The 21470-nt window shown below is 40.6% G+C and overlaps 1 protein-coding gene across 3 annotated transcripts in view; it reads left to right on the top strand.

Moving 5' to 3' along the window:
* cd276 (CD276 molecule) overlaps window positions 1-21470 on the top strand; it is a 108607-nt gene that overhangs the window by 33329 nt on the left and 53808 nt on the right. For all 3 annotated transcript variants that reach the window (XM_021309659.2, XM_021309658.2, XM_012850894.3), the window contains exon 4: window positions 3274-3570. In XM_021309659.2, coding sequence (XP_021165334.1) covers window positions 3274-3570 — 297 coding nt within the window. The remainder of the gene's footprint in view (window positions 1-3273; window positions 3571-21470) is intronic.

Below are 21470 nucleotides of genomic sequence, written 5' to 3'. Positions count from 1 at the left end.
CCAGCTACAGAGTATTTGCTTACAAGTGAGAGACCCCTAAAAACAAAAGAGCTGAAAAAAAGCTAAAAAATAGGCTGAACTGAGGGTGTAAAATATCATCATCTGAGAATGATTTTGTGCAAAAAATGTAATTAACACATTTATTACAGCCCATAGACCTATCCTAACCTGTTCAAAAGGAAGCATAATATGTTCCCTTTTAAAATATTGCTCTTTGAAGGTACGTTCACACCAAACACGTTGGTCGATTGAAATGTCATCTCTTTTGTGAGGACAATGCAGCGAACAAATATGAAGGACCATTTTTCCGCTTGCCGGATCCTCTTTTCTGTTCAACTCACCATCGCAGACCTCGATTTTACTTGATGCTGTATGTAATCTGGAAAGCCGAACAACGGCGTTGGTGCCGACGTCCCTGGTTCCACCCGACCCTCCAGAGACACACCCAGTTCGACAAGTACCGACACCTGCTCTAGGAGCTACGTCTGGATGACGGTTGTTTCCAGGGGTACTTCCGTCTGTCTAGGACCCAGTATGAGGAGCTGCTGCCCTGCAACGGGGTACGGATCACCCTCCTGGACACGAACTACAGGTGGCTTTGGCTGGTAAATCCATCATAGCTCAATACAAATATAGCCTAATTGTATTGTCTAAATACGTTTTATATATATAAAATTTTACTCGTAAATAAATGGATGAGGAAGACCCTTAACACAGCAGAAAAGTTCAGATTGTTGAACTCGCATGTTCATCACACCTATTCGCAGTTTCGCATCGCTCTATTCGGCCAATTTGCGTAACTCGAAACGCTCCATCGCCGAACGTTTATTTGCTCCTGATCGCGTCTTTACATTGGTATAACATGTAAATCACTCGCTCCATTTGCCTTGTTTGCGTTCATTTTAAGCACACTTGAACACTACATAGTAACCCTGGCATTTATCAAATTTTATCTAATTTTGTTTTGCAGACATTCACAAAACAAGTAATATCAATCTGTATTCTTCCTGTTTATAAAATAAGTCATTGGGGTACAGAAATACCCTGGGTGATAAACTTTGCAAATGCCAATAGGGAGAGCTGTGTTTGCAAAAAAAACAAAAAAAACGAAAAACAAAACAAAAAGAACCCCACATTTTTGATTACTTAAAATAAAAACTTAGAAATCATCAAACAAATTTATAATTTTTTTTTTCATATACTTCCAGGCGGACCTGACGCTGGAAAGATCCAGCCCACTAAGCTCAGGGTCCATTTAAAAAATACATTTTTAAAGATCATTATCTATTGTGCCTTCAGTACCTTCTCACAGATAGACACATACACACTAATAGTGTGGTTGATTTAGGATAATTTCTTCCCGCAAGATGTAAACAGGTAATAAACAGCTTCCTCTGGGCTGCTGAGGATTGTTTTTTTGTCAATACACGCTGATTGTGGTCCTTGTCATGGTCAATATGTGCTGACTTTGATTATTAGCTGTTGTCACGGTCAATCAGCCATCACTAACATCTTCCGTGCTGTGAGACCGCGCTGTCCCTCTTCACAGCTGAGGGCCTTTTATTTATTTATAATGATATTGTGTGCCTTCCCTTCCTTCTCACATTTCTATATCTGTCGTGAGATTGCTTCAGATTCTCCCAGGAAGGATGTGTATTGGGAGGTGTTGATAGCTAACATTTTTTTGATCTGTCAGTGTGTCCTGCAGTGACAAATTGGTTTTATTTTTTTTATTTTTTTATGGTGCACATTATTAGATGCTCTATTTTTAGGCCGTATTTGCGCTTAGTACGGCAAACTTTCTTCATGCTGTGCTGAAAGAAAATGAAAGCGGGCCTTGATGGAAATCTGTAAGTCAAATGCACAGCTGGAGTCGGGGCTCATTCTGTCTTCGTGTTGAGAGCCCACTTTTTTTAAAAAGCAGCAAAAACAAAACTCATTTAATCACAAGTTCAGCTTTTAGCCCTTGGTCTGCTGTGCTGCGATTGTCTTCTCCTGCCACCTTTTTTCTTTGTGTTTTAGCTTGCGGGGTTGTAAAAAGGTGTTACTATCCCAGTCTGACAACGGATCTTTCACCTCCTTCCGTGTACGTTCTTTGTGCCACGGGCTGTGCAGTCTCAGATTCCAGATTAGCTTTCTATGCGGTGTTCTCCCGGGGACCGCCCTCCCACTTCTTTGTTTCTGTTATGTGTCACCACCTCTAGAGAACAAAACCCCTCTCAGAGGGTTGGTTCATTTCTCTGGAGGGAGCATCTTTAGAGGAAAGGGGTACGACATTACTGTTTCCTGCAGAGGACGCCTCTGTCTGTAGGATCTCAAGTTCTCTGATATGCTAAGCTCCTTAAATGTAATTAGGAACTTAATTGGAATGGTGTCAGGCAGTTTTACTGGAGAGAACCTTAAAAGTAGAAAATTCGCTACATGTTAGCTACGTTCAATCGTCTCTAGTGAATTGGGGAATTCTACTAGAATATATCCCCCCGTGCATCATGATGCAGATGTGGCTGATTGGTAATCTGTTTGCAAACGTCAAAATGCCACTGAAGGGAAGAGCCGGACCAAATGCCGACGGGGTAAAACTGAAAGGAAATATTTTCGAATGCGATGTACAGGAGGAACCATATTAGATGTTTTCACCCATAGGCGGAAGATAAAAGGCTGATCGTTACGTGCCACTGTCAACTAGAGGAGCCTTGAGCAAGCGGGAGTGGAGTTTTCCCCTAACTCAGAAAAGGCAAAGTTAATTTCAATGTTTATTGCAACTTTTTGCTATGAAAAGTTGACAAATGTTGACGGTCATCATCATCATCATCGTCATCACAACAAGCGACCATGACCACAGCCTTTTATGTGACCAGAACTAAGCGTTTTTCATTCGTGGCAGCTAGCCTATGCGCTGGAGCAGTGAATGAGAGTCCCTCAGCTGCTTGAGTAAATGAGCAGTAAAAGAATGCGGCGGAGAGATGACAGATCACTAAAAGGGATTTAGATGAAGCTACTGGTGAAGTGAGAGATCTTGGATCAATAATCATTTGCTTCGTAGCCTTCTGAATCATAATAATTTGGTCACCGCTACAAACATAACTGCCTAAGCTGGAGTCCAGTCAATTGTTCCTTTTTTGCCGCTCTCAGCCATGACATGTCCAACATCCAGTCTATTACCGGACATTGCCGCACCGCTGTGCGAGCGGGTTCTACTCACCATATGTCAAAGCTGCGTCACGCCTCCAGCCGGTTTACCCTTACTTATTCTCCTCTCCTCCTCTCATCCAGCTCCTTACACCAAGCCTGAGGTCACCTTGGAGCCCGAATCCAACCTGCGGCCCGGGGACGAGTTGGCCCTGACCTGTGTGGCATACGGTGGGTATCCTAAGGCAGACGTCGTATGGCAGGACGGGAGCGGACGCAACCTGACAGACAACATCACAACCTCGGTGGTGGCCAATGAACAAGGGCTCTTCACCATGACCAGCGTGCTCACCGTGGTGCTGGAGCCCAACAGCTCCTTCAGCTGCCGGCTGATCAACCCTCTGCTTGGCGAGGAGCGCTCCATCTTTGTCACAGTCACAGGTGGGTAAAGGTTTTCTCAGCCACTCTTCGTTGTTTTGTTGGTGTTTGAATCTGATCAGCACAGAGTCTGGCAGACTAATCTTGTTCCCAGTCAAGCGTTCCCAGAGTTTCACATCAAAATGCTGTATGCAGAGTTTCCCTCCGTGGAGTTTTAACTTATTTGTGTCTTTCAACGCTGAAATGAAACTACTGGGAAATAAAGAGCCGTGCTCTTACACTCCAGTAAGCATTACCCGTCAGTTCTTTTGCATGGTTAAGTCAGATCAGTGGGGGATATTTTCTCCAAGCATAGTCAACTTGCTTTTCATCAAATTATTTAAAAGGCTAAACAGTATAAAGAACAAATGTGCAAAAAAGGGAAGCTACTGGTCTCCAGACAGTCGCTACAGGAAGTACCCTGTCAAGCAGGCGTTAGTTTTACATCTCTACCTTTCTCACCTCATTCGACACCTCTTTAGGCTCCATGTGTGACAGCAGCGATGTTATGATTGTAATGGTCTTTGCAACCTCACCTCAAAGCACCACCCAGCCGTGTCTGCCCGGACCTGATGGTGTATTCTCTGTGTTAAATGTGACGAGAATGCCATGTAAGGGTGGGCTAAGGCTGAGTCTCTAATGGGAGCAGCACTGTGTGAAATGGCTCATAAATAAGTAGAGGTGGCCCGAGCTGGCTCTCCGGACTGTGGCCGGTGCTGGTGCTCGGCCTGTTGAGACGGAGGTCGAGGCAGAGGTCAGCGAGCGCTGCTCCACTGGGCTGGGAAATGACTGCGCTGTCTGGAAACAGGATGGCCGACTGGCAGGACTGGACGGCTGAGTGAAGGTGGCCTTTCTAACAGCTTGCTTGCCCTCAAAACAGAACAGATAACCTGTTAGAAGGAGCATTGGGGAGGTGGGGAAATACTAAACACACGATGACAATACAAAGATAACCGAAGGAACAGTTGGGGGTAGTGTGTTGGTGCTGCCATATTTTCCATTTTTTTTTTTTTTAGATTGATGCTCTGCTTTAGGTATGCTTGAAATCTAGTTGTTAGTACCACTGCTGTGATTTTGCAGTTTGTAGGCCTTTCTAAATGCCTTGTACAATCAACAGTTTTCTATTCAAAGCTTGTTGAATGAGAAATCTAAATGAATGACTTAGGTAACTTTGAATTTGTGCTGTTTTTTTTTTTTAATCGCAAGATCAGCACAGATATTAAAAGATGTCAAGCTCAACATTTTCCCTGCACAGGTTAGTTCCTTGTCATGGATGGGGAAGACTTTCAGTGGCACGCAGAGATACAATCCAGGGTCTTCAAACAGAGCTCACAATCATGGCGTAAGCATGAAAACGTCTAAAATGTTTCAGAAAAAGGGTTTTTAATTATGTTGCTCGTTTTTTGGCATGACATCCAAAGGACACAGTGGAGTGGCATCGAAGGACACGGATACTCAATCAAATATATTACTGCTGCTTCTCATTTAGGAAATTAATGTCATTACCTTTAGCCTAAGTGTCATTGCCCTCTTATTCCCAGGGCTGATTTATGCTAGAAATGTCGCTGAAAAATTAAATATCACAAATCATATCCTAAGAGTCATTGGGCTTTCCATTTTTCCTTGGATTCAGAAGCAGTGGGCGTTAAATAAGCAGGCATTTTACGAGGGGTGTCTTGTCAGTAGGGGGCGCTCTGGGGCTGCCCAAATCAAAATTGCAGGAAAAATTTGTAGACCCTGTAAACATAAATTACAAGATAAAAAAGTATCTTCTTTCATAAAATGTGTCTGATCTATGCTTTTTCCGCCTTTCTATTCCATTTTTTTTTCCTGTGCATGTAGGGATACTAATTTTAATGTTTGAGTGTATGTGTCTGTGTTACCTTTTTGGCTTCCATGTGACTTCACGCTGGTCTCTAACAGGTTACTTAAAGATCCTCCTCGGGGCGCTGCTCTCTGCACCCGTGGCCAATCAGGCGCTTTATGTGTCATTCTTCATCCCGTCAGATTAATTCATCATACCTGTCAATCAAAGTCACCCCCCCCCTGGCAGTTTAGATGTGCAAATTTCGGTCATTTATTTACAAAATAGTAATTTAATGAGGCTGTCGCTGGAGGAAAAAAAAAAAGCAGATAATGGAACTTGAATCGGACAGAGCAGACTTAAAAATCCAGCTGCAGATAAGTGACGGTGGATGGATTTCTGGGGTGTTTTTACACAGCAATTATTAAACTTGTGCTGATTCTTTCAGTCTGACCGACTGATTCTGAATTTGATATAGTCCTTTTGTTAAGGACTATAAAGAATACAAGAGGATGACATTCAGCACGTTCGTTTGTAAAACTTGTAGTGTTGAACCTAACCGATTAAAGGGAATACAATATTTTCCCCATTTATGTATCAAAGGATGTGTCCATAATCTTTATTAAACTCTAAAACAGTGCATCAAAGTTCATGCTGTTGGTTGATGTGTTTGGTGAAACGCGTTTCCAAAAAATGGTGCAAATTCTTTGTTTGATGCATTTTTGTTGTCCAAAAGAATAGATTTTTTTTTTCTATTTGATCTACTGATTACAAATCAGAAAATTTGTCAATTCTGATCTGTGGCTGTTGAATTGGTGCTTCTTCAGCTTTGCTGTTTCTGCTTAACATGCTAATGATAATGGAGATTATCCGGTTAAGTATGGTTTAGCAGCAGCAGTTATAAACTATGTAGATACAGTGATGAAATAGTCAATGCTCAGTTATTTTTTTAGTATGGTGAATATATACGTTTCCGACCTCCCTCTGATTTACTACGTTTGCTGATTGCCAAGCACAACAACCACTCCTAGTTTTTGATGGTGGTTTAATTTCACTGTGGAGATGCATAATATCAGGCAACAATCCATGAAAAGCATCATTCATAAAAGTAACAAAATCTCTCTCTCTCACAATATTTTGTGGTATTTTGTGTAGTAAGGATAAATGTGACAGTAAAAAGTAATTTTGGAGCTCTTTTTTTTAAAGTAGATTGCATGTCTTGGCGCCCAAGGCGCTGCAGTCGCCGGCTCACAAACAAACTACTCGTCAAAAGAAAAATCTACAAGTAACAACTTAAAGATCATTGAGTATGCTGCTTCAGGAAACGACACATTAAGTAATGGAGTTTTATAACTAAACAGCAAACACGTAGGCTTAATTAATTTATATTTTTTTTAAAGATATTGATATTTCATTCTGGTAACATGAAGCCTACAGTAGATAAAAAAATAGTAAAAGTAACAATCCCTACAATAATTTGTTTTGGGGGTTTGTAATTATCATTCTCACAATAAATCAAGTTTTTTTTTAATGATTGAAAAAAAAAATCACAAAAAAGATAAACGGTAGAATCGTTTCACACCCCTGGTTCCCATGAGCGTGCTCCGTTGAGCAGATGGTGTTGTCTGAGTCAAACTTAGTCTTTCTCCTCCTATATGGGCGGGTAAGGGGGAGCCCGGTTTTGGTGTTTTCCGACCGCAGCCCGTTTCCTCAAGCCTCTGAATCCTTTAGTTGTTCTCTTACAAATTTATTAGACATACATGTGTGCCTTTTAAACCAGAGGGATGTGGTTACAGTGTGTTACAGTGTCGTGTCTGTGTTTTTGGCGACTGGTTCTAGCTGCCTTTTGCTCATTAACAAGCTCCTCTTGTGCAGTTACAGGCTGATCCTCGCTTGCCTCATGACCGTCCTCCCTCCTTAAGAGCGGTTCTTGCATGGTTCTCCTGATTTCAATAACCAACAGCTGTGACCTTCCCACCAAGCTTCTTGCTGAATGTCTTGTAGCCCATTTCAGCCTTTCACAGATCTACCACCTTGTCCCCTGACATGCTTGGCCCATTTTGTTGGAGAGGTTGGAGTGGAAGAAATTGATTCTGTGGAGAGGTGTACTTTATGCACATAATGAGCCGAGATCGGGCGTATCTGTGATTGATTGAATTATTGATCTTTGTGCCACATGGCCACATTCTGCCTTGTTGGTAGGGGGTCAAATACTTGTTTCACTCAATGAGGTGCAAATCAATTCATACCCTATATGCGATGCCTTTCCTCTGTGGTCCTGGTTGTTATTCTCGCTCTACATAGGAAGTGAAACTGTTGTGAAAAATTTAGACTTTTTGGTCTCTTTGACAAAGAGCAAAGCCACAAAATAGGGCAAAAATCCAAATAATCAGCACTTATAACTGACAGCATTGTTTGTAATTTAAAAAAATTAAGAAAATCAGAATGAAATCAAAATGAACAGACCCTGCTAAAGGAAACGGCCAGGAGCAGAGGGCGAGTCCAAAGAGAAGAGAGACTGCTGAATTATGCAGCTGGGACTTTAAAAAGGACAGCGAAGGAAGCAAATCCACAAACAAACCATCGGGAAAACCTGTAATTAAAGCGTCGGTGGCTGTGGTTTTCTGCAACTGGGTGCACACGAATAAGAGTAATTTCTCAGCTGGAGTGCTACAGCACAGCTTGATGATGGCCCAAGCTGTTTGCAAATACACAGAAGATTTATAGTATAGCGCGTGGCAAGATACAAGGGGGGCTTGTTTGAAATAAACCCACGTTTGCGTTTGCTTACAACAGCTGGTGTGTGCTTAACGGTTTCTGTAATTAATTTTGACCTAGCAAAAAAACTCTTCTGCTGGAAAAGCCCGGTTGGTAAAGCAAATTTGTCCGCTGCATACACTACAAAGTGAACACGCAGACATGCTTCCCCCTGTCAGGCAGCGGCGAATCCAAACACGCGTCGATGAAACGTGTTTAACATTTTGAAAGGAGTGTGAAAAAGCAAGAAAGAAAAACTAAGAAACATTGGAGTTAGAATGTGTGTGTGTGTGTGTGTGTGGGGGGGGGGAGGGCAGGTAGAGAGGGAGCAAGCATGTAAAAAATTTCACACCCTTCCCAATCTCTGATTGAAAAATTACAACTCTAATACCAATCTCCCCTGGGCAGAACAGGAGTTTGACAAGGTTAATTTTGAGAAAATGAACCCTTTACCCATACAGCACGGGGCACCGTGTGGTCTGCGAGTTGAGTCAGTGCCAAGTCAACCAAGATAATGTCACCCTTTCTTTTTTTTGGTGGTGGTGGTGGTGGGGGGGCACAGGAAAAGCCAGTATTACTGAACAGTCGAGTGATGCAAAGAAGCTGCCTTCAAATGAACCGTGGACTGTCAGCATGCCTGGACAATGTGTCTGAGCGCTGATCCCCTCTCCACCCTTCTGTCTGGTTGCCATGCGCCGTCTCTTGTGTCGACCCTGTTCTGAATAATTTCCTCTGCTTAAAAATAATAACGCCAGCGGAGGCCTTTCAAGATCCCAGGTCTCTATTCCATGAGTTTAGGACTGTCTTCTATATGCGAATCTTTATGCGTTCCATCTCTGGCTGCAGCGGGAGTGCTGCAGGGAGCTGTGTGATGGCTGGGTTTCAGGGCCTGTCACTGAACCCCCCCCCCCCCCCTCGCATCAACCACCCCCACTCCGCCTGCTTCTTCTCTCAATGAGGATGGCGCCATTTCCCCAGCATCACTCTGCTGGCACAGCATTTACAGTGAAAAGTGTGTGGATGGAGATAGAGTGGGGAAAGGAAGTAGATACAGAGATGAGCCGGGATGATAGAGAGAGGGAGCGACGGAGTGGGGTTTAGAAGGAGGAGAAGTGGATGACAGAGAGCGGGATGGAGACAACGGCACTTGCTGAGCTCAGAGCTGTGATATTATGGCCTGATGGGCTTCAGATAGACTTACTGATAGGCAGCGAGACCACCCCGCCCTCTCTGAAAGAATGTTCACTGAATCTCACTCTTTGGTCGCTAAAGTCTTTCAGCAACTTGGCAACGTTTGTACACCTCTGCCCGTGCAGCGGAACAGATGTTTTCTATTCGTTTTCTTTTTCTTTTAAGTGTTAGTGATGCCAATTTGGCATACCCTACATCATGGGATTGTCATGGAAATGAATGGGCTGTAACCAGGCGTGGTTACGCACCAAATTTCAAAACACAAATGCGCAACATGATCCAATTGCTCTGATTCAAAGGAAGAAAAAATATGTAAATAATATATCATTGATGATTATAGTATACAAGTGAGTAAGCAATGTTTATTTATAAAGTGCCTTTCACAGACACAAAGTCAGAAAGGAAAAAAAAAATACACTAAAGATATATACTTCTGCCTCTCTGCCTGTTTCCTGGCTGATTACTGTGAATAAATGCTACTATTGTCACAATATCTAAACAAAGACTATACAAAAAAACTTAACATTAAAAAAGATGGTGGCCTGCCTTTCCACATTGACCGGTTTAGCCTTTCTTGACTGCAAATGTTTCCAGACAGCGTAATTCTTCTTTTCTTATAAGTAAAGGGTAAGTGCATTAGCCTTCTGTCATCCAGCTGACCGGCAGTAAGCAGCAATAGGTAAGGAAGGGGGAGCTCTACTCTACTCTATGCCCCATGCAGCCCCCCAAAAATCCTCCTGTCAGTCTGGCGCTTTCTCATTGAAAGGACTTTAAACAGCTGGAACAGTAGGTAGTTTCAGCAATTGTTGAAACAGACAGTTTTTCTTTCACTGTTTCTTTATTTTTTGTGGAAACTGACCCATTCTTTTGCTGTAGCTAAAATGTATAAAAATGCAATCTGGGGCACCTTGGGGATTAGTGATAGAGTAGGTTGAGCTACAGTCCTTAACGCAGCTATTCCAGGTTCCATTCATGGACCTCTTCCCTCTTACCTCCAGCTTCTAATACATACAAGTCACATACATCATAAGTGATATTATCATCACAATATTTACCATTATTATGGCAAGATTTTCTAATATCATGGAACCTTGTGCAAGTCCAAAAACACCCCTAATGAAGCGGCAGCTCTGACGCATGGCTAGTATTTCCTCTGCTCTATGTGCGTTTCTTTTTCTGCGAAAGTATGTCAAGCATGTTTCTGCAAGGAACGGGTCACACTAACCGCTCCAAACATGCACAGGATGAACAAGCTTCCCCTACGTCACTGTCATCGTGCTTTACTGAACGACTTAACTATTTGCAGCGAATGCCAAGCGACCTGCATGCAAAGGCTTGCTTAACTCACATTAGACGCGGTCACAGAGAGCTTTAATGGGGCTTTTCCTCTGCGTTTTAGATCACAGGCTAACATTTCCACTGTCTTTCAGCATCACTCTCAGGGTTTTTCTCCCATAGTGGTTCTAGTGCTTGACCAAACCTGTGGGCCGTCTCTGAACCGCGTCAATGTGCCACTAGAGAGGGTCTGTGCTGTAAACATTTGATGCTCCCTGATTTATTTAGATTTTTTTTGTGGGGGATTGTAGTGCACGGAGTTAGTTCATTTATTAACGCTGTATAAACATGAAGCGGTGTTTGTGGACATTTCAGCCAGCACATCTCTGATCTAATCAGACCAGCAGCGCAGAATAATGGGAGCTAACCACAACGTTCTGTGGCAGATGCATTAACACCATGTGGCCATATTAAAAGAGTCGAGAACAAAGTCGGAAAAAGCATTTATGGATTTAGCAAAAAATAGCCGATTCTGCTGCAGTTCTGTGTGGCTTTGCACGCTTTGTGATGGGCCATATCAAAATGAACATCAGGAAGACGAGAGACGGTGAGCTCATTGTTGTCTTAAGTTAAGCAGATCAGAAATTCAAACCAACTCCAGAGCCTTAAACGCTGTTGTTACAACATTTTCATCAGCTCCTGATAAAAAAACTGTTCTTTCCTCTGGCCAAGCTCAACATTGATCCGAAGAAAACCTTTGAAAAAATTGTTCTTTATCACTCAAACCAGTTTGGAGAATTCCCCTGCGAGCTCCTATAAACAAGCCAGAATATGAATATGCTAGTTTGGTCATCTCCAGGTTACCTTCTTTGTTATTTTTTAGTATTTCCCAATAGAGCCCATAAGAGATAATGATTTCCATAAAACACATACATTTTAAACAAACCTTCACTGGGTAAATCAAAGTTAAAAAACAGCTTTAATTGCTGTAGAAACATTGACCTTTGTCTTGCAGAAAGATTTTAATGTTGTGCAAGAATATTCATTGTCTCTGTTTTTTTTAATCTCTCCACTCTCAAGATGTTTTCCAGCTTTCTTCTTCTTTCCAGATGATCTTATTATGCTGTCAGAGCTTAATTCTGACACGACTTTGCCTTCTAAATAGCTATCTGTCTTTCTGTCTTTGGCCGACAAAGCTCTCCAACTTCTGTTGCTCTGCCAAGTCTTCTAGCAACATTTTTTAACACGCATTATTATTATTATTTTTTTTACCCTTGAAACTGCAGATATTGTAAGAGAGCTTAAAACATTTATATGTCTTAAAAACATTGCTGTACCAGCACAGTCTTGCCAAAGGGCCAAACAGAACAACGCAGGCCAACTGTTTGGAAGAGCTTTCCACTATTCTGTTTGTGCACTGAGATTTACACATTAAATATTTTACAAGCATATTTGTGCCTTCTGTCAACTTACAGGCTATTCAGTGGCATAGCCTTAGATACAAAGTTTTTTTTGTCTTTTTTTCTCTTCTTGTTCCCGTGATGGTCCATGTTCTCCCTGAACAGGGACTCATTTAAATGCAATTAACAGAGCCTTCAGAGAAACAGAAAACAGCAATATAAATGGATCTGTTGTCAGTGGAGCAGCGTGCAGGCAACTTTCTCAACTAAGCACTGTATTAATTAGTGCCCAGTGAACAAATAGGTCCTCTTTCACTTGCTGAATGCAGGCTCTGTCTTATCAGGGAGCCAGCTAGGAAAACAACCAAATAGGCAGATGAAGTAATGTGGACCATCTAAAAGAAATCCAAGCAGGCAGCAATGGCTGCAGTGTAAGCACATTCATTCCTATCTGGGTTTATAAGTGAGGCTACTTGTAGGTGTCACCAATCTTCAAATGTTTGAGCATCCTTTGCTGGGCTTTCATTACAGGAGGTTTTATCTTTATATTGTGGCCACAGCAACATTATTTATCATGTTCCCATTTTTGTTTTTTTCTTAAATGTTTGCCAGCAGCTCTGAGGGACTGTTGGGTTTGAGTCAGTTGTGTTGCGTTTGTGGTCTGGAACAGCTTTTTTAGAGCGGTACAGTCGGAAAGATAAAGAGCTCATCTCTTTTGGGCAAGGATTCACGCTCTGATTATTCCACAGCCATTTCCCATCTCAACATCGAGTCTAAAAGCCTTTTAGCGATATATAGATGTCAAAGTAATTCCTTTGGCACTGTTTAAAGCTGAGTTAAGCTTAAGCGTGTTTCCGGACATTCATGGACATATTCAGAAAGGTATTTGCACGTTTCAAAGCTAGACGCAAGAGCAGATCTGCTCCTGCGATAGCAAATAAATAAATAAATAAATAAATAAAATCATGGATTTTTTTTCAGAATGGGAAAAATCTGTTTGACAAACAATTACATGACTTGTATAAAGTCTGTTTGTGGTTTTGCATATTCACATGATTTAAATGCAGATTGTGGAAAACCAGGAATATTTGGTTGACAAAATTGATGCAAAACAAACAAAAAAATTGCTGCTTTCTGAATGCTGGGAGTACCAGTAATTATGGCACCCTGCTGCTCTGCTTGCTTCACTAAAACAAAAACACAGAATCTAGTATCCTTCTTGCGACGTCTACTTGATATGTTTTACAAATCACATTCTAATCACATAAATGATCTAAATTGTGTTGACAATGACTTTCTTGCTTTTGAAATCCAGAATATAAATCTTATGATTGCGGACACATTCCAACGGATGCTAAAACACTCAGAGGGTAAAAAAAACAAAAACAAATAACTTTAACAATCCGTATGTATTGCACAAGTTAGTTGAATCACACTGAGAAATCTTGATCTCCAGAATGTAATTGCACTTTTTTTGTGATAAAATTACATGTTTCTAAATGTGTATAGCCTCCAGGCAATAATCTTCTAACTAGATACATTTTAACACCAGCCAACACAACTCTGCTTCTACTACATGTAGGCTCACTTATTGACATAGAAATGCCATAGAAATGATACTATTCTCCCAGTCAGATGTTTTGAAAAAGGCCTTGTCAGGTTATTTCTGGAGTTCTCTCTTAATTAAGATGACAACATTATTGGAAAACAACTTTGTCTATCTCTTTGACCACCCTGCACGGACTGTGTTGGTGGCTGAGGAACTGCATCCTGATGCTGAAAAAGGTGCAAATTGTTCCCGTCTGCTTGATCTGATTGGCACGTTTGTGTTAGCTTGTGTTTAGCCCCTTCTACTTTGTCAAAGTTAAACAATCAGCAGGGGAGAAGCATTTGCAAGAGGGTTCATCAGTGCAAGTTCATCCCGGGGTATCTTCTGCTTGCCTCATTTTGTGTCATCATCTCCTGAGAATAGGGTCTCAGAGAGAATCCATCTGCGGCGTAATCTCCAAGCAGCAAGGTCCTACCCTCTGTTGTTCCTGCAACAGCCTTCTGACATCTTTATGTCTGTTCCCAGACTAATGGAAAACTGCCCCTCTTTGTCCTCGCTGGCTTGCCGTTTCAGGAAACTGTATTTATGATGCCAGTAAACGCACAAAAGCCGTCTTTTTTGTCACCGATCAGGCTCATTTTGATTTGGACTCACAGCATGGACTATCACTCGGACCAGCAGGGTCCTGCAGCATGCATTTCACACAGCTACCCCTAAATCCTGTAAGAAGGATTGGTTTCAGGAGGTCTGGCATCAGTCTTGGCTCCACAATATGAAATCATATTAGCTGCAGCTTCCTAGTGTTATAGTGAGAATAGCCTCGAACAAACCTCTAGGCACACCTTCAAAGTTTGGTTATTTAATTATTCAGCCCATTCATTTGATGTTTAAACTACCCTAGATAACCCTATGAATTATTGTCCAACAAAGGATGTTTGCACACTCAGTAAATTGCTTTGTTCTGTGCGTGCAAACAGTTCAAATTAGAGCTCGGTTCTACAAAGAGACCACTGTTCATTGCTTTAATGTAGTTTTAATTACGTGGGGTTGGGAGATTTACCTTGTTCACTGCATAGGTGACTCTTTTTGTAATAGCAATAGAATCCAGTAATTGATTACCAAGTGGGAAACAAAGGGTACGAGTGGAGTATTGCCGTCTTCCAGGGCAGAGGAGGTTTGAGGAGGTGCAGCAATTAACCAGCTCTCCTCCTTCTGCGCTGACAGCTTAATACATAAATACCTGCAGAGATATGACGCAGGAAACTCGCCCACCGTAACAACCCTTGGTTTTAAGCCCTGGTGTCAAATATCACAGTTGTGACTCTGGTTAAGCTGAGCTATGGTTGTGCTCTTTGCGATACCAGTTTGAATGTGTAGCAGCCTGTTTAATCTTCAGCAGGGATTAATATCTTCCCGCTGGTTTGGACTTTATAGCTGTGCCTGTAACGCCCCCCCCACCCCCACCCCCAACTCTCCTGTGTCTGACAACGTGGCGCTCGTTACAGACAAACTGCTCCACTTACCTTTAATAATATACTCATGTGTGTTTAATTTCATCAGGAGTCCTTTTGCATGAGGGTTGCAGCAGAAAGAGCAATTCTGTTTCAGCGGCAGACAGCTCGGTGACCTCCAGTACAAGAGTGTGTCATAGCCATAATGTGTCTGTCTCAGTGCCTCCTCCCAATTACTCTGCCATATGAGGAGAGATGCTGTTTGGAACATGGGGTCGTTTTCTGGTTGTTATGGTTAAAATGTTAAGTCCTGCAAACAGGGGTGCGGCTTGCGAGGGTGTCAGACTTACATGGGAATGTTGTGCCATCACACACTGTTATTAAATTATTCAATATTTAATAAATAACCCTGTTAGGTATTGTCTGGTGAATATCAGCCCAAACAGCTGATATCAGGCCAATAGTAGAAAGCAATGATTAGAGCACTGCCGTTCTTTTAACAGCAAAGTCTGCACACATAGAATAAGGAGTCACAACGTCTCATCAAGTTCAAGAAATAAAACCGAAATAAAATGAACATCCAGAGAACATCACTATATAATGCTGTTTATCTGAATTAACACTATACTTCAATCAACAAATCCTCTCTACTAGGCTAGTGAAAATTCAACTAAACTACTGAACAAAATTAAGATAAAAAGCTGAGGAACTATGTACACGCAAAAGAAACAAAAAGACAAATAAAATGGTTGAAAAGCATCCTAAGAGTGATTTAGTGAATCCTGGTTCACTGAAGATCCAAGTTAGAGAACCAAAGTTCATCTTAAAGAATGTGGAAAGAGGTTAAATTAGCTTAACTAATTCAGAACAACATTTGGTATGTGTTTCAGCCCTTTCATAATGCAAATCCTGAGTTAAACAAAACATTATTTGAGAAAAGAACATTTTAAAGAATGATTTACTCAGTGAAAACTCAGGGCTTTTTATTAAGTCAAACCATAAAACAGTAAAATCCTTATTATTATAATAGAATAATAAAATAAGTGTAAAAACAGAAATAACAATAAAATAAGGGGAAATAAAAATAGAAGAATATATAGTACTGGGATCCAAGGGGAGGGGAGAGAAGCAAGGCAAAGAGCGTCGGACAGTTCAGAAACAATTCAGAATGAGTAGAAAAAGCAATAAATACATTAAGTCGTGTCTGACTGCATATTGCTAGCGGATCTGTTTGCTGACCAAAGGTGCAGCCCTGTCTGGTTCTGAATGAGGGCTTTAAACCAGGCAGCCTCTCTCCTCTCCTCCAGGTGCTGTGCACAATTTTGTTCCTCTGATTGCACAACAATGGTGTTGTATGAAGCGCTGTTGCAGATTTTATCCTCACCAGTCCGTGGTCCACTAGCCCTTACCTCACAGGACTGGCACCTAAACCTAAAGAAGTCAGGGGAACTGAATATTTGAGGGAAATTAAAATTCGCACTGCACCTGTACTGCGCCGCTGAATCTTTTAGTGGTGCAGTACTCGGACTGACACCCCCTCTGGATGACAAGAACTGTCATAGTTTTTCGTGACTGCATTCTGCACCTGCCATATTTGCATGCATGGAGTTGCACAGACTGAGCTACATAGCGCGCTGCTAATTCTTTTCCCCGTGTTATTCCCCCGATGACAAGTTTGTCATGCACAAGAGCAGCAAAAGGTGCTATAATACCGGAATGTATTAGAGAAGATCATCATTTAAAAAGCCACACCAGCCCTTGAACACCCCGCCCCTAGGTGTATAGTCTGTACACCTGTGAAATGATGAATACTTTGAACCACCTCTAAGTCAGTACCACAAATGCGCAAAGGAATCTTCAAGGTTACAAGTTAGTTCGGCTTCAGGTTATCATGCTGTGATCTGTAAATCTCTTTGAGTCCACAAGAATGTATTTTTTTACTAGTGTTTGTTTCATAAATAATACAAAAATAACATTTAGATTTTTGCCTTTTTTTTAGTCTTTGGTGGCCTTTATTTGAAAGTTGACTGACAGTAAACGAGAGTTGAGAGAGAGGGGACGGATGCGTTGAGGCCTAAAGCCTTCGCACCTTGGCTCCGCCCACCACCCTGCGCAAATACTGGGCCCTGTTTCATTCATTTTAAGCTAGAGGTAAGAACCTTAACCTACACCAGTAAAATGTGTACATATCGTGTTGAAGTCACGATATGTACACAATACAGGAGAGGATGGATTTAGCAAGGGTGGTGAGGTCAGCACAAGGGATAGTAGGATGCCGCCTACAAGATCTAGAAACGGTTTATAGTGCATGAGAAAAGGGTCAGACGTGTTGCCACAGATCCCACCCACCCGAGCAATGCACTTTTTGTCCATTTTCCATCAGTTAAACAATTAAGGAACATTAAATCAAAAACTAACAGATGTAAAAAACGCCTCTTTCCCAAAGCTGTGAGGGCTATCGCCCCATGCTGAGATTCAATGGACCACCAGTCCAGTGCATAATCTGTGACATGTTACAAACACACTACCTGTTTCACAGGTTCTTGATCCGATGAGAATTATTTACACAATCTCTCACATGCAAATATGTATTTGCACACTTAAATTCTCAGGGACTGTCTGTTTGCACATCCATGCAAATTGCACGTTTCTGTAACTTGAACATCTAATTTATTGCACAGTATCGTAGACCGCTATCTGACTTTTTGAGTCAGAAATGTGTCCATTATATTCCAGGGACTATTTACACGCTTAAGCCCTTCAGGGAGTGATTTGAGAAAAAAAAAAAAGTTTGGCTTGATTATGTCATGTTGTGTCTGTGTGTTATGTGTAATCTGTGTGCATTTTAAGCCTGTGTCTGTCTCATCAAAAATGTAATTATGGTGACACAATAACAATAAAGATTCTCAGTTCTTGATATAGAAAAGGGGAAAGGAAATTGGTATTTATGTTAAGGTGCAGTGGCCAGTAGAAGGTTTAGAAGGTTAGAGGACTACATTATTTATATTCTAAACAATGACACAAAAAAGAATGATGACCTACGAGATGTGCATTAAGGACATGACACATTTCCTGTTGCATATAGCAACTGTTGTATTACCTCTTACAGTGTAGAAATAACCCATTGCCTGCTTTAAAATATTTACTGCGATCCTCCAGATATCCGATGTTTTTAGATAAAGAACAATTTCTTAAAGTCATGGCCAATGTAGTAGATTCAGTGTTGCTGGGATTTTATTTAGAAAATGCTCACTTAGCTTGACAGTTGTCCAAACCTATGGCCGGGTCACATAAAGACACCTGAGACCTAACCTCACTCTTGCCAGATGGATTTTGTTCCTCAGAGTTCCACACATCCATTAGGGATTCCTCCATTGGAGATGTATTTCAGAAGGAGGGGCCTTATCAAAAATCCTTGAATATGATTGGATAAACCACTTGTCTGTCAACCAATCGGAAGAAGGTCGGAAGAAGGGTGAAAACCTTGTTTCCACTAACAAAAGCATTTACAGCTGTTCTCTGGTGTTCTTTTAAAGAATTACTATTCGGTAGATTAGACCACACAGATGAGACAGCAGCATCAATGTTACCATTTGCTTCCTCGCTGCGAGCCGCCATTGTTGCCTGAATCCATTACACAATTTGATGAACAAGAACGTAAACTGTAAAGCCAAATTAGGATTTGGTTTCATCTGCTATCATTACTAGATTTATATGTATGCAACTGTCCTGATCTGTGCATAAACTAATATTTTAAACCAACTCCATTTTTTTTGTTGAGAAAGTTGCAATCCATGTGGGACATTGGTGGGAACATGTTGTCCTTGATTTCTATCCCAGCCTGAGGCTGAGCGTTTTCTCAAGCTAAATAACTTAGCTACACACAAGTTGTAAGTCTGCGATTAGCTATGTTCCACTAAGGGAGATTTACAGAGCCATTTTCAGTCTGTCCAAGACATCATATTTTAAATGTGCTAGAAGGAAACAAAGTATATTTAAGCAATAAACCATGAGCAGCTGTGTTTGACAGTGAGTTTCAGAACAGCTTCGGGGCATTGTTAGATTCATATAAAGGAACTGTCACACGACAGCATCAAGTGTCTTTTTGCTTTCAATAAAAGCAATAATGTAAATGTTCTATAAATGTTGTATTGTAAAATGATCAATCTGATATATAGTGATATTCTCACTAAGTTGACCAAAGACCTTTGGTTACAGCAGGCAGTTTTTCAAGAAAGTAAGTAATAGTCAATTAGATGTATTTTACCAGATTTGTGAAAATGGAATGAAGAACCTCCTTCATGATTTGGACTCAGTAAATGTAATTTTCAACAACGGGGCCTTTAATCAGAATCAGTTTTATTGGCCAAGTGGGTTGTAGCAAATATAGATGATGTTGGTAATCCTCACTGACCTGACAGGGTAAAAGCTTAGTCTGATTTAATGTCAGGCAGTAAGAATAAAAAGGTCATGTGTCTTGTCATACCATGTGTATCTATCTATCTATCTATCTATCTATCTATCTATCTATCTATCTATCTATCTATCTATCTATCTATCTATCTATCTATCTATCTATCTATCTATCTATCTATCTATCTCTATCTATCTATCTCTATCTATCTATCTATCTATCTATCTATCTATCTATCTATCTATCTATCTATCTATCTATCTATCTATCTATCTATCTATCTATCTATCTATCTATCTATCTATCTATCTATCTATCTATCTATCTATCTATCTATCTATCTATCTATCTATCATACATTTTTTTTAAAGGAGCACCGAAGTTTTACAAACATAAAAACCTCGATAACAGACCAGATGATGTAACATTAGATGTCATAAACGTAAAAACAGCTGCAAAATAAGAACAATGTGAAGACAGTTGAAACCATTTCAAATTTTGTCATTGATAAGCATACCAGGAGTCTGTTTAAAAAGCTTGGGGTACTGACAAGGTCTCAAAGGGAAAGATGGGAACGTATGTTTTTAACCAAGAACATACTCCAGCTTCTCTCTTACTGGTTTTCACACTAAACAGACAGACACATCGTGCAGACAGAGCAGCAGTAGGAAAGTAGGCGTGCTTGTTAACAAGTAGGTTAACAATAGACATGTTACTGTGAGAGGCAGCTCTGCACTGCACGTATTTAATTGTTAGTGGCGAGTTTCTGCCCAGGCTGTGCGCCATGTGACTCAGAGAGGCTGCCTGTGTTACATTCATGTGGCATAATTCAGCTGTTGACACAAAGCCCCATCACATTCGTGGAAATCCCTGCAGATTTCAACTACTGTGAGTCCTCAGTGTCACTACTACAATGTATGTTTTCCAACAGCGTGTCAAAAAATGTGGTGTGAGTATTTATTTTTACTCAATTTATACTGCAACAATATGTCTCCTTATAGGAATCATCGAGTTTTGTTTGAGTAAAAAAACACACCTCATTTTTGAATTGTGTCGTCATACTCCTGTTAGAGAAGACCTTAAGGGTTAACTGTGAGAGTGTTAGCACTGGATTTTGTTATAGAGAAATCCAAACTCTCACCATGTAGTGGTCAGGTAACTAGCAGGGATCCACACTTAGGGTGGCAGTATCTCTTAAAAGAGGTCTATACATATATTTGCAAAGGTCTTCAGCCACATCACATTTGTTTGTTTATTCGTCCATTTGTGAATATACAGTTTGTATTGATATACAGATATAAATATGTATGCATATGTATGTTACACTACAGTTCTGAATGTATTTGGACAAAAATTGTTTTTTTTTCTCTCATACTGGTTTAATTTTCTTCCCATAAATTGTGTACTCATAATAATAACAGAAGACGTAAAATAAATAAATAAAAATAATTTTCAATGCAGGATTTCACAACGACAAAAAAAAGTTTTTGAACGAGGAAAAATATCAGTAACAGGTGATCATTTTCCTGTTGTTTTCTGTGTTTTTTTGTGAAATATTGTAGTCCATGGAGACAGTCTAACTACACAGAACATATTCACCACTATAATTTAGTAACACATTTATAAATAGGAGATTGTCTTTTTGAACAATATCTCTTAACTGCATCAGCAGAGCTAGAAAACTGGAGCTAAACAGAACTTTCGGAGCGTGATTTATTAACACCATATTAGACGGCATTCAAAGACTGACAGTAGCCGTGTTTCCATCAAAAAACATGCTTACGTGTGTTTTGAAGTATCACGTGAGAAAAGGTTGATGAAAATTGTGAAATTCAAAATAACTGCAAATTTTTGGCTTTTCCAAAAAAAAAATTTTTAATGTGCAAAATGGGAGATGGAAAAACATTTGCAGAATAAGTTTTGATATAGCGAACATTTAACTCACATGACTGATCAGGTGTTTCTGCTGTTGGTTTCTTCCTAGATATTCCCATGATGTGCCTAAAAAGTCTTTTTTTTAATCTATGACTCTGGACGACATGTGATACTAGATGACATGACAGAACAATCCATTTTTCTCAGA

This window comes from Fundulus heteroclitus, chromosome 4, assembly GCF_011125445.2.
Source record: "Fundulus heteroclitus isolate FHET01 chromosome 4, MU-UCD_Fhet_4.1, whole genome shotgun sequence".
In the NCBI taxonomy this organism is placed as follows: Eukaryota; Metazoa; Chordata; class Actinopteri; order Cyprinodontiformes; family Fundulidae; genus Fundulus; species Fundulus heteroclitus.
The sequence above is the reverse complement of the archived record's forward strand: the minus strand, read 5'-3'. Positions and strand labels throughout refer to the sequence as shown.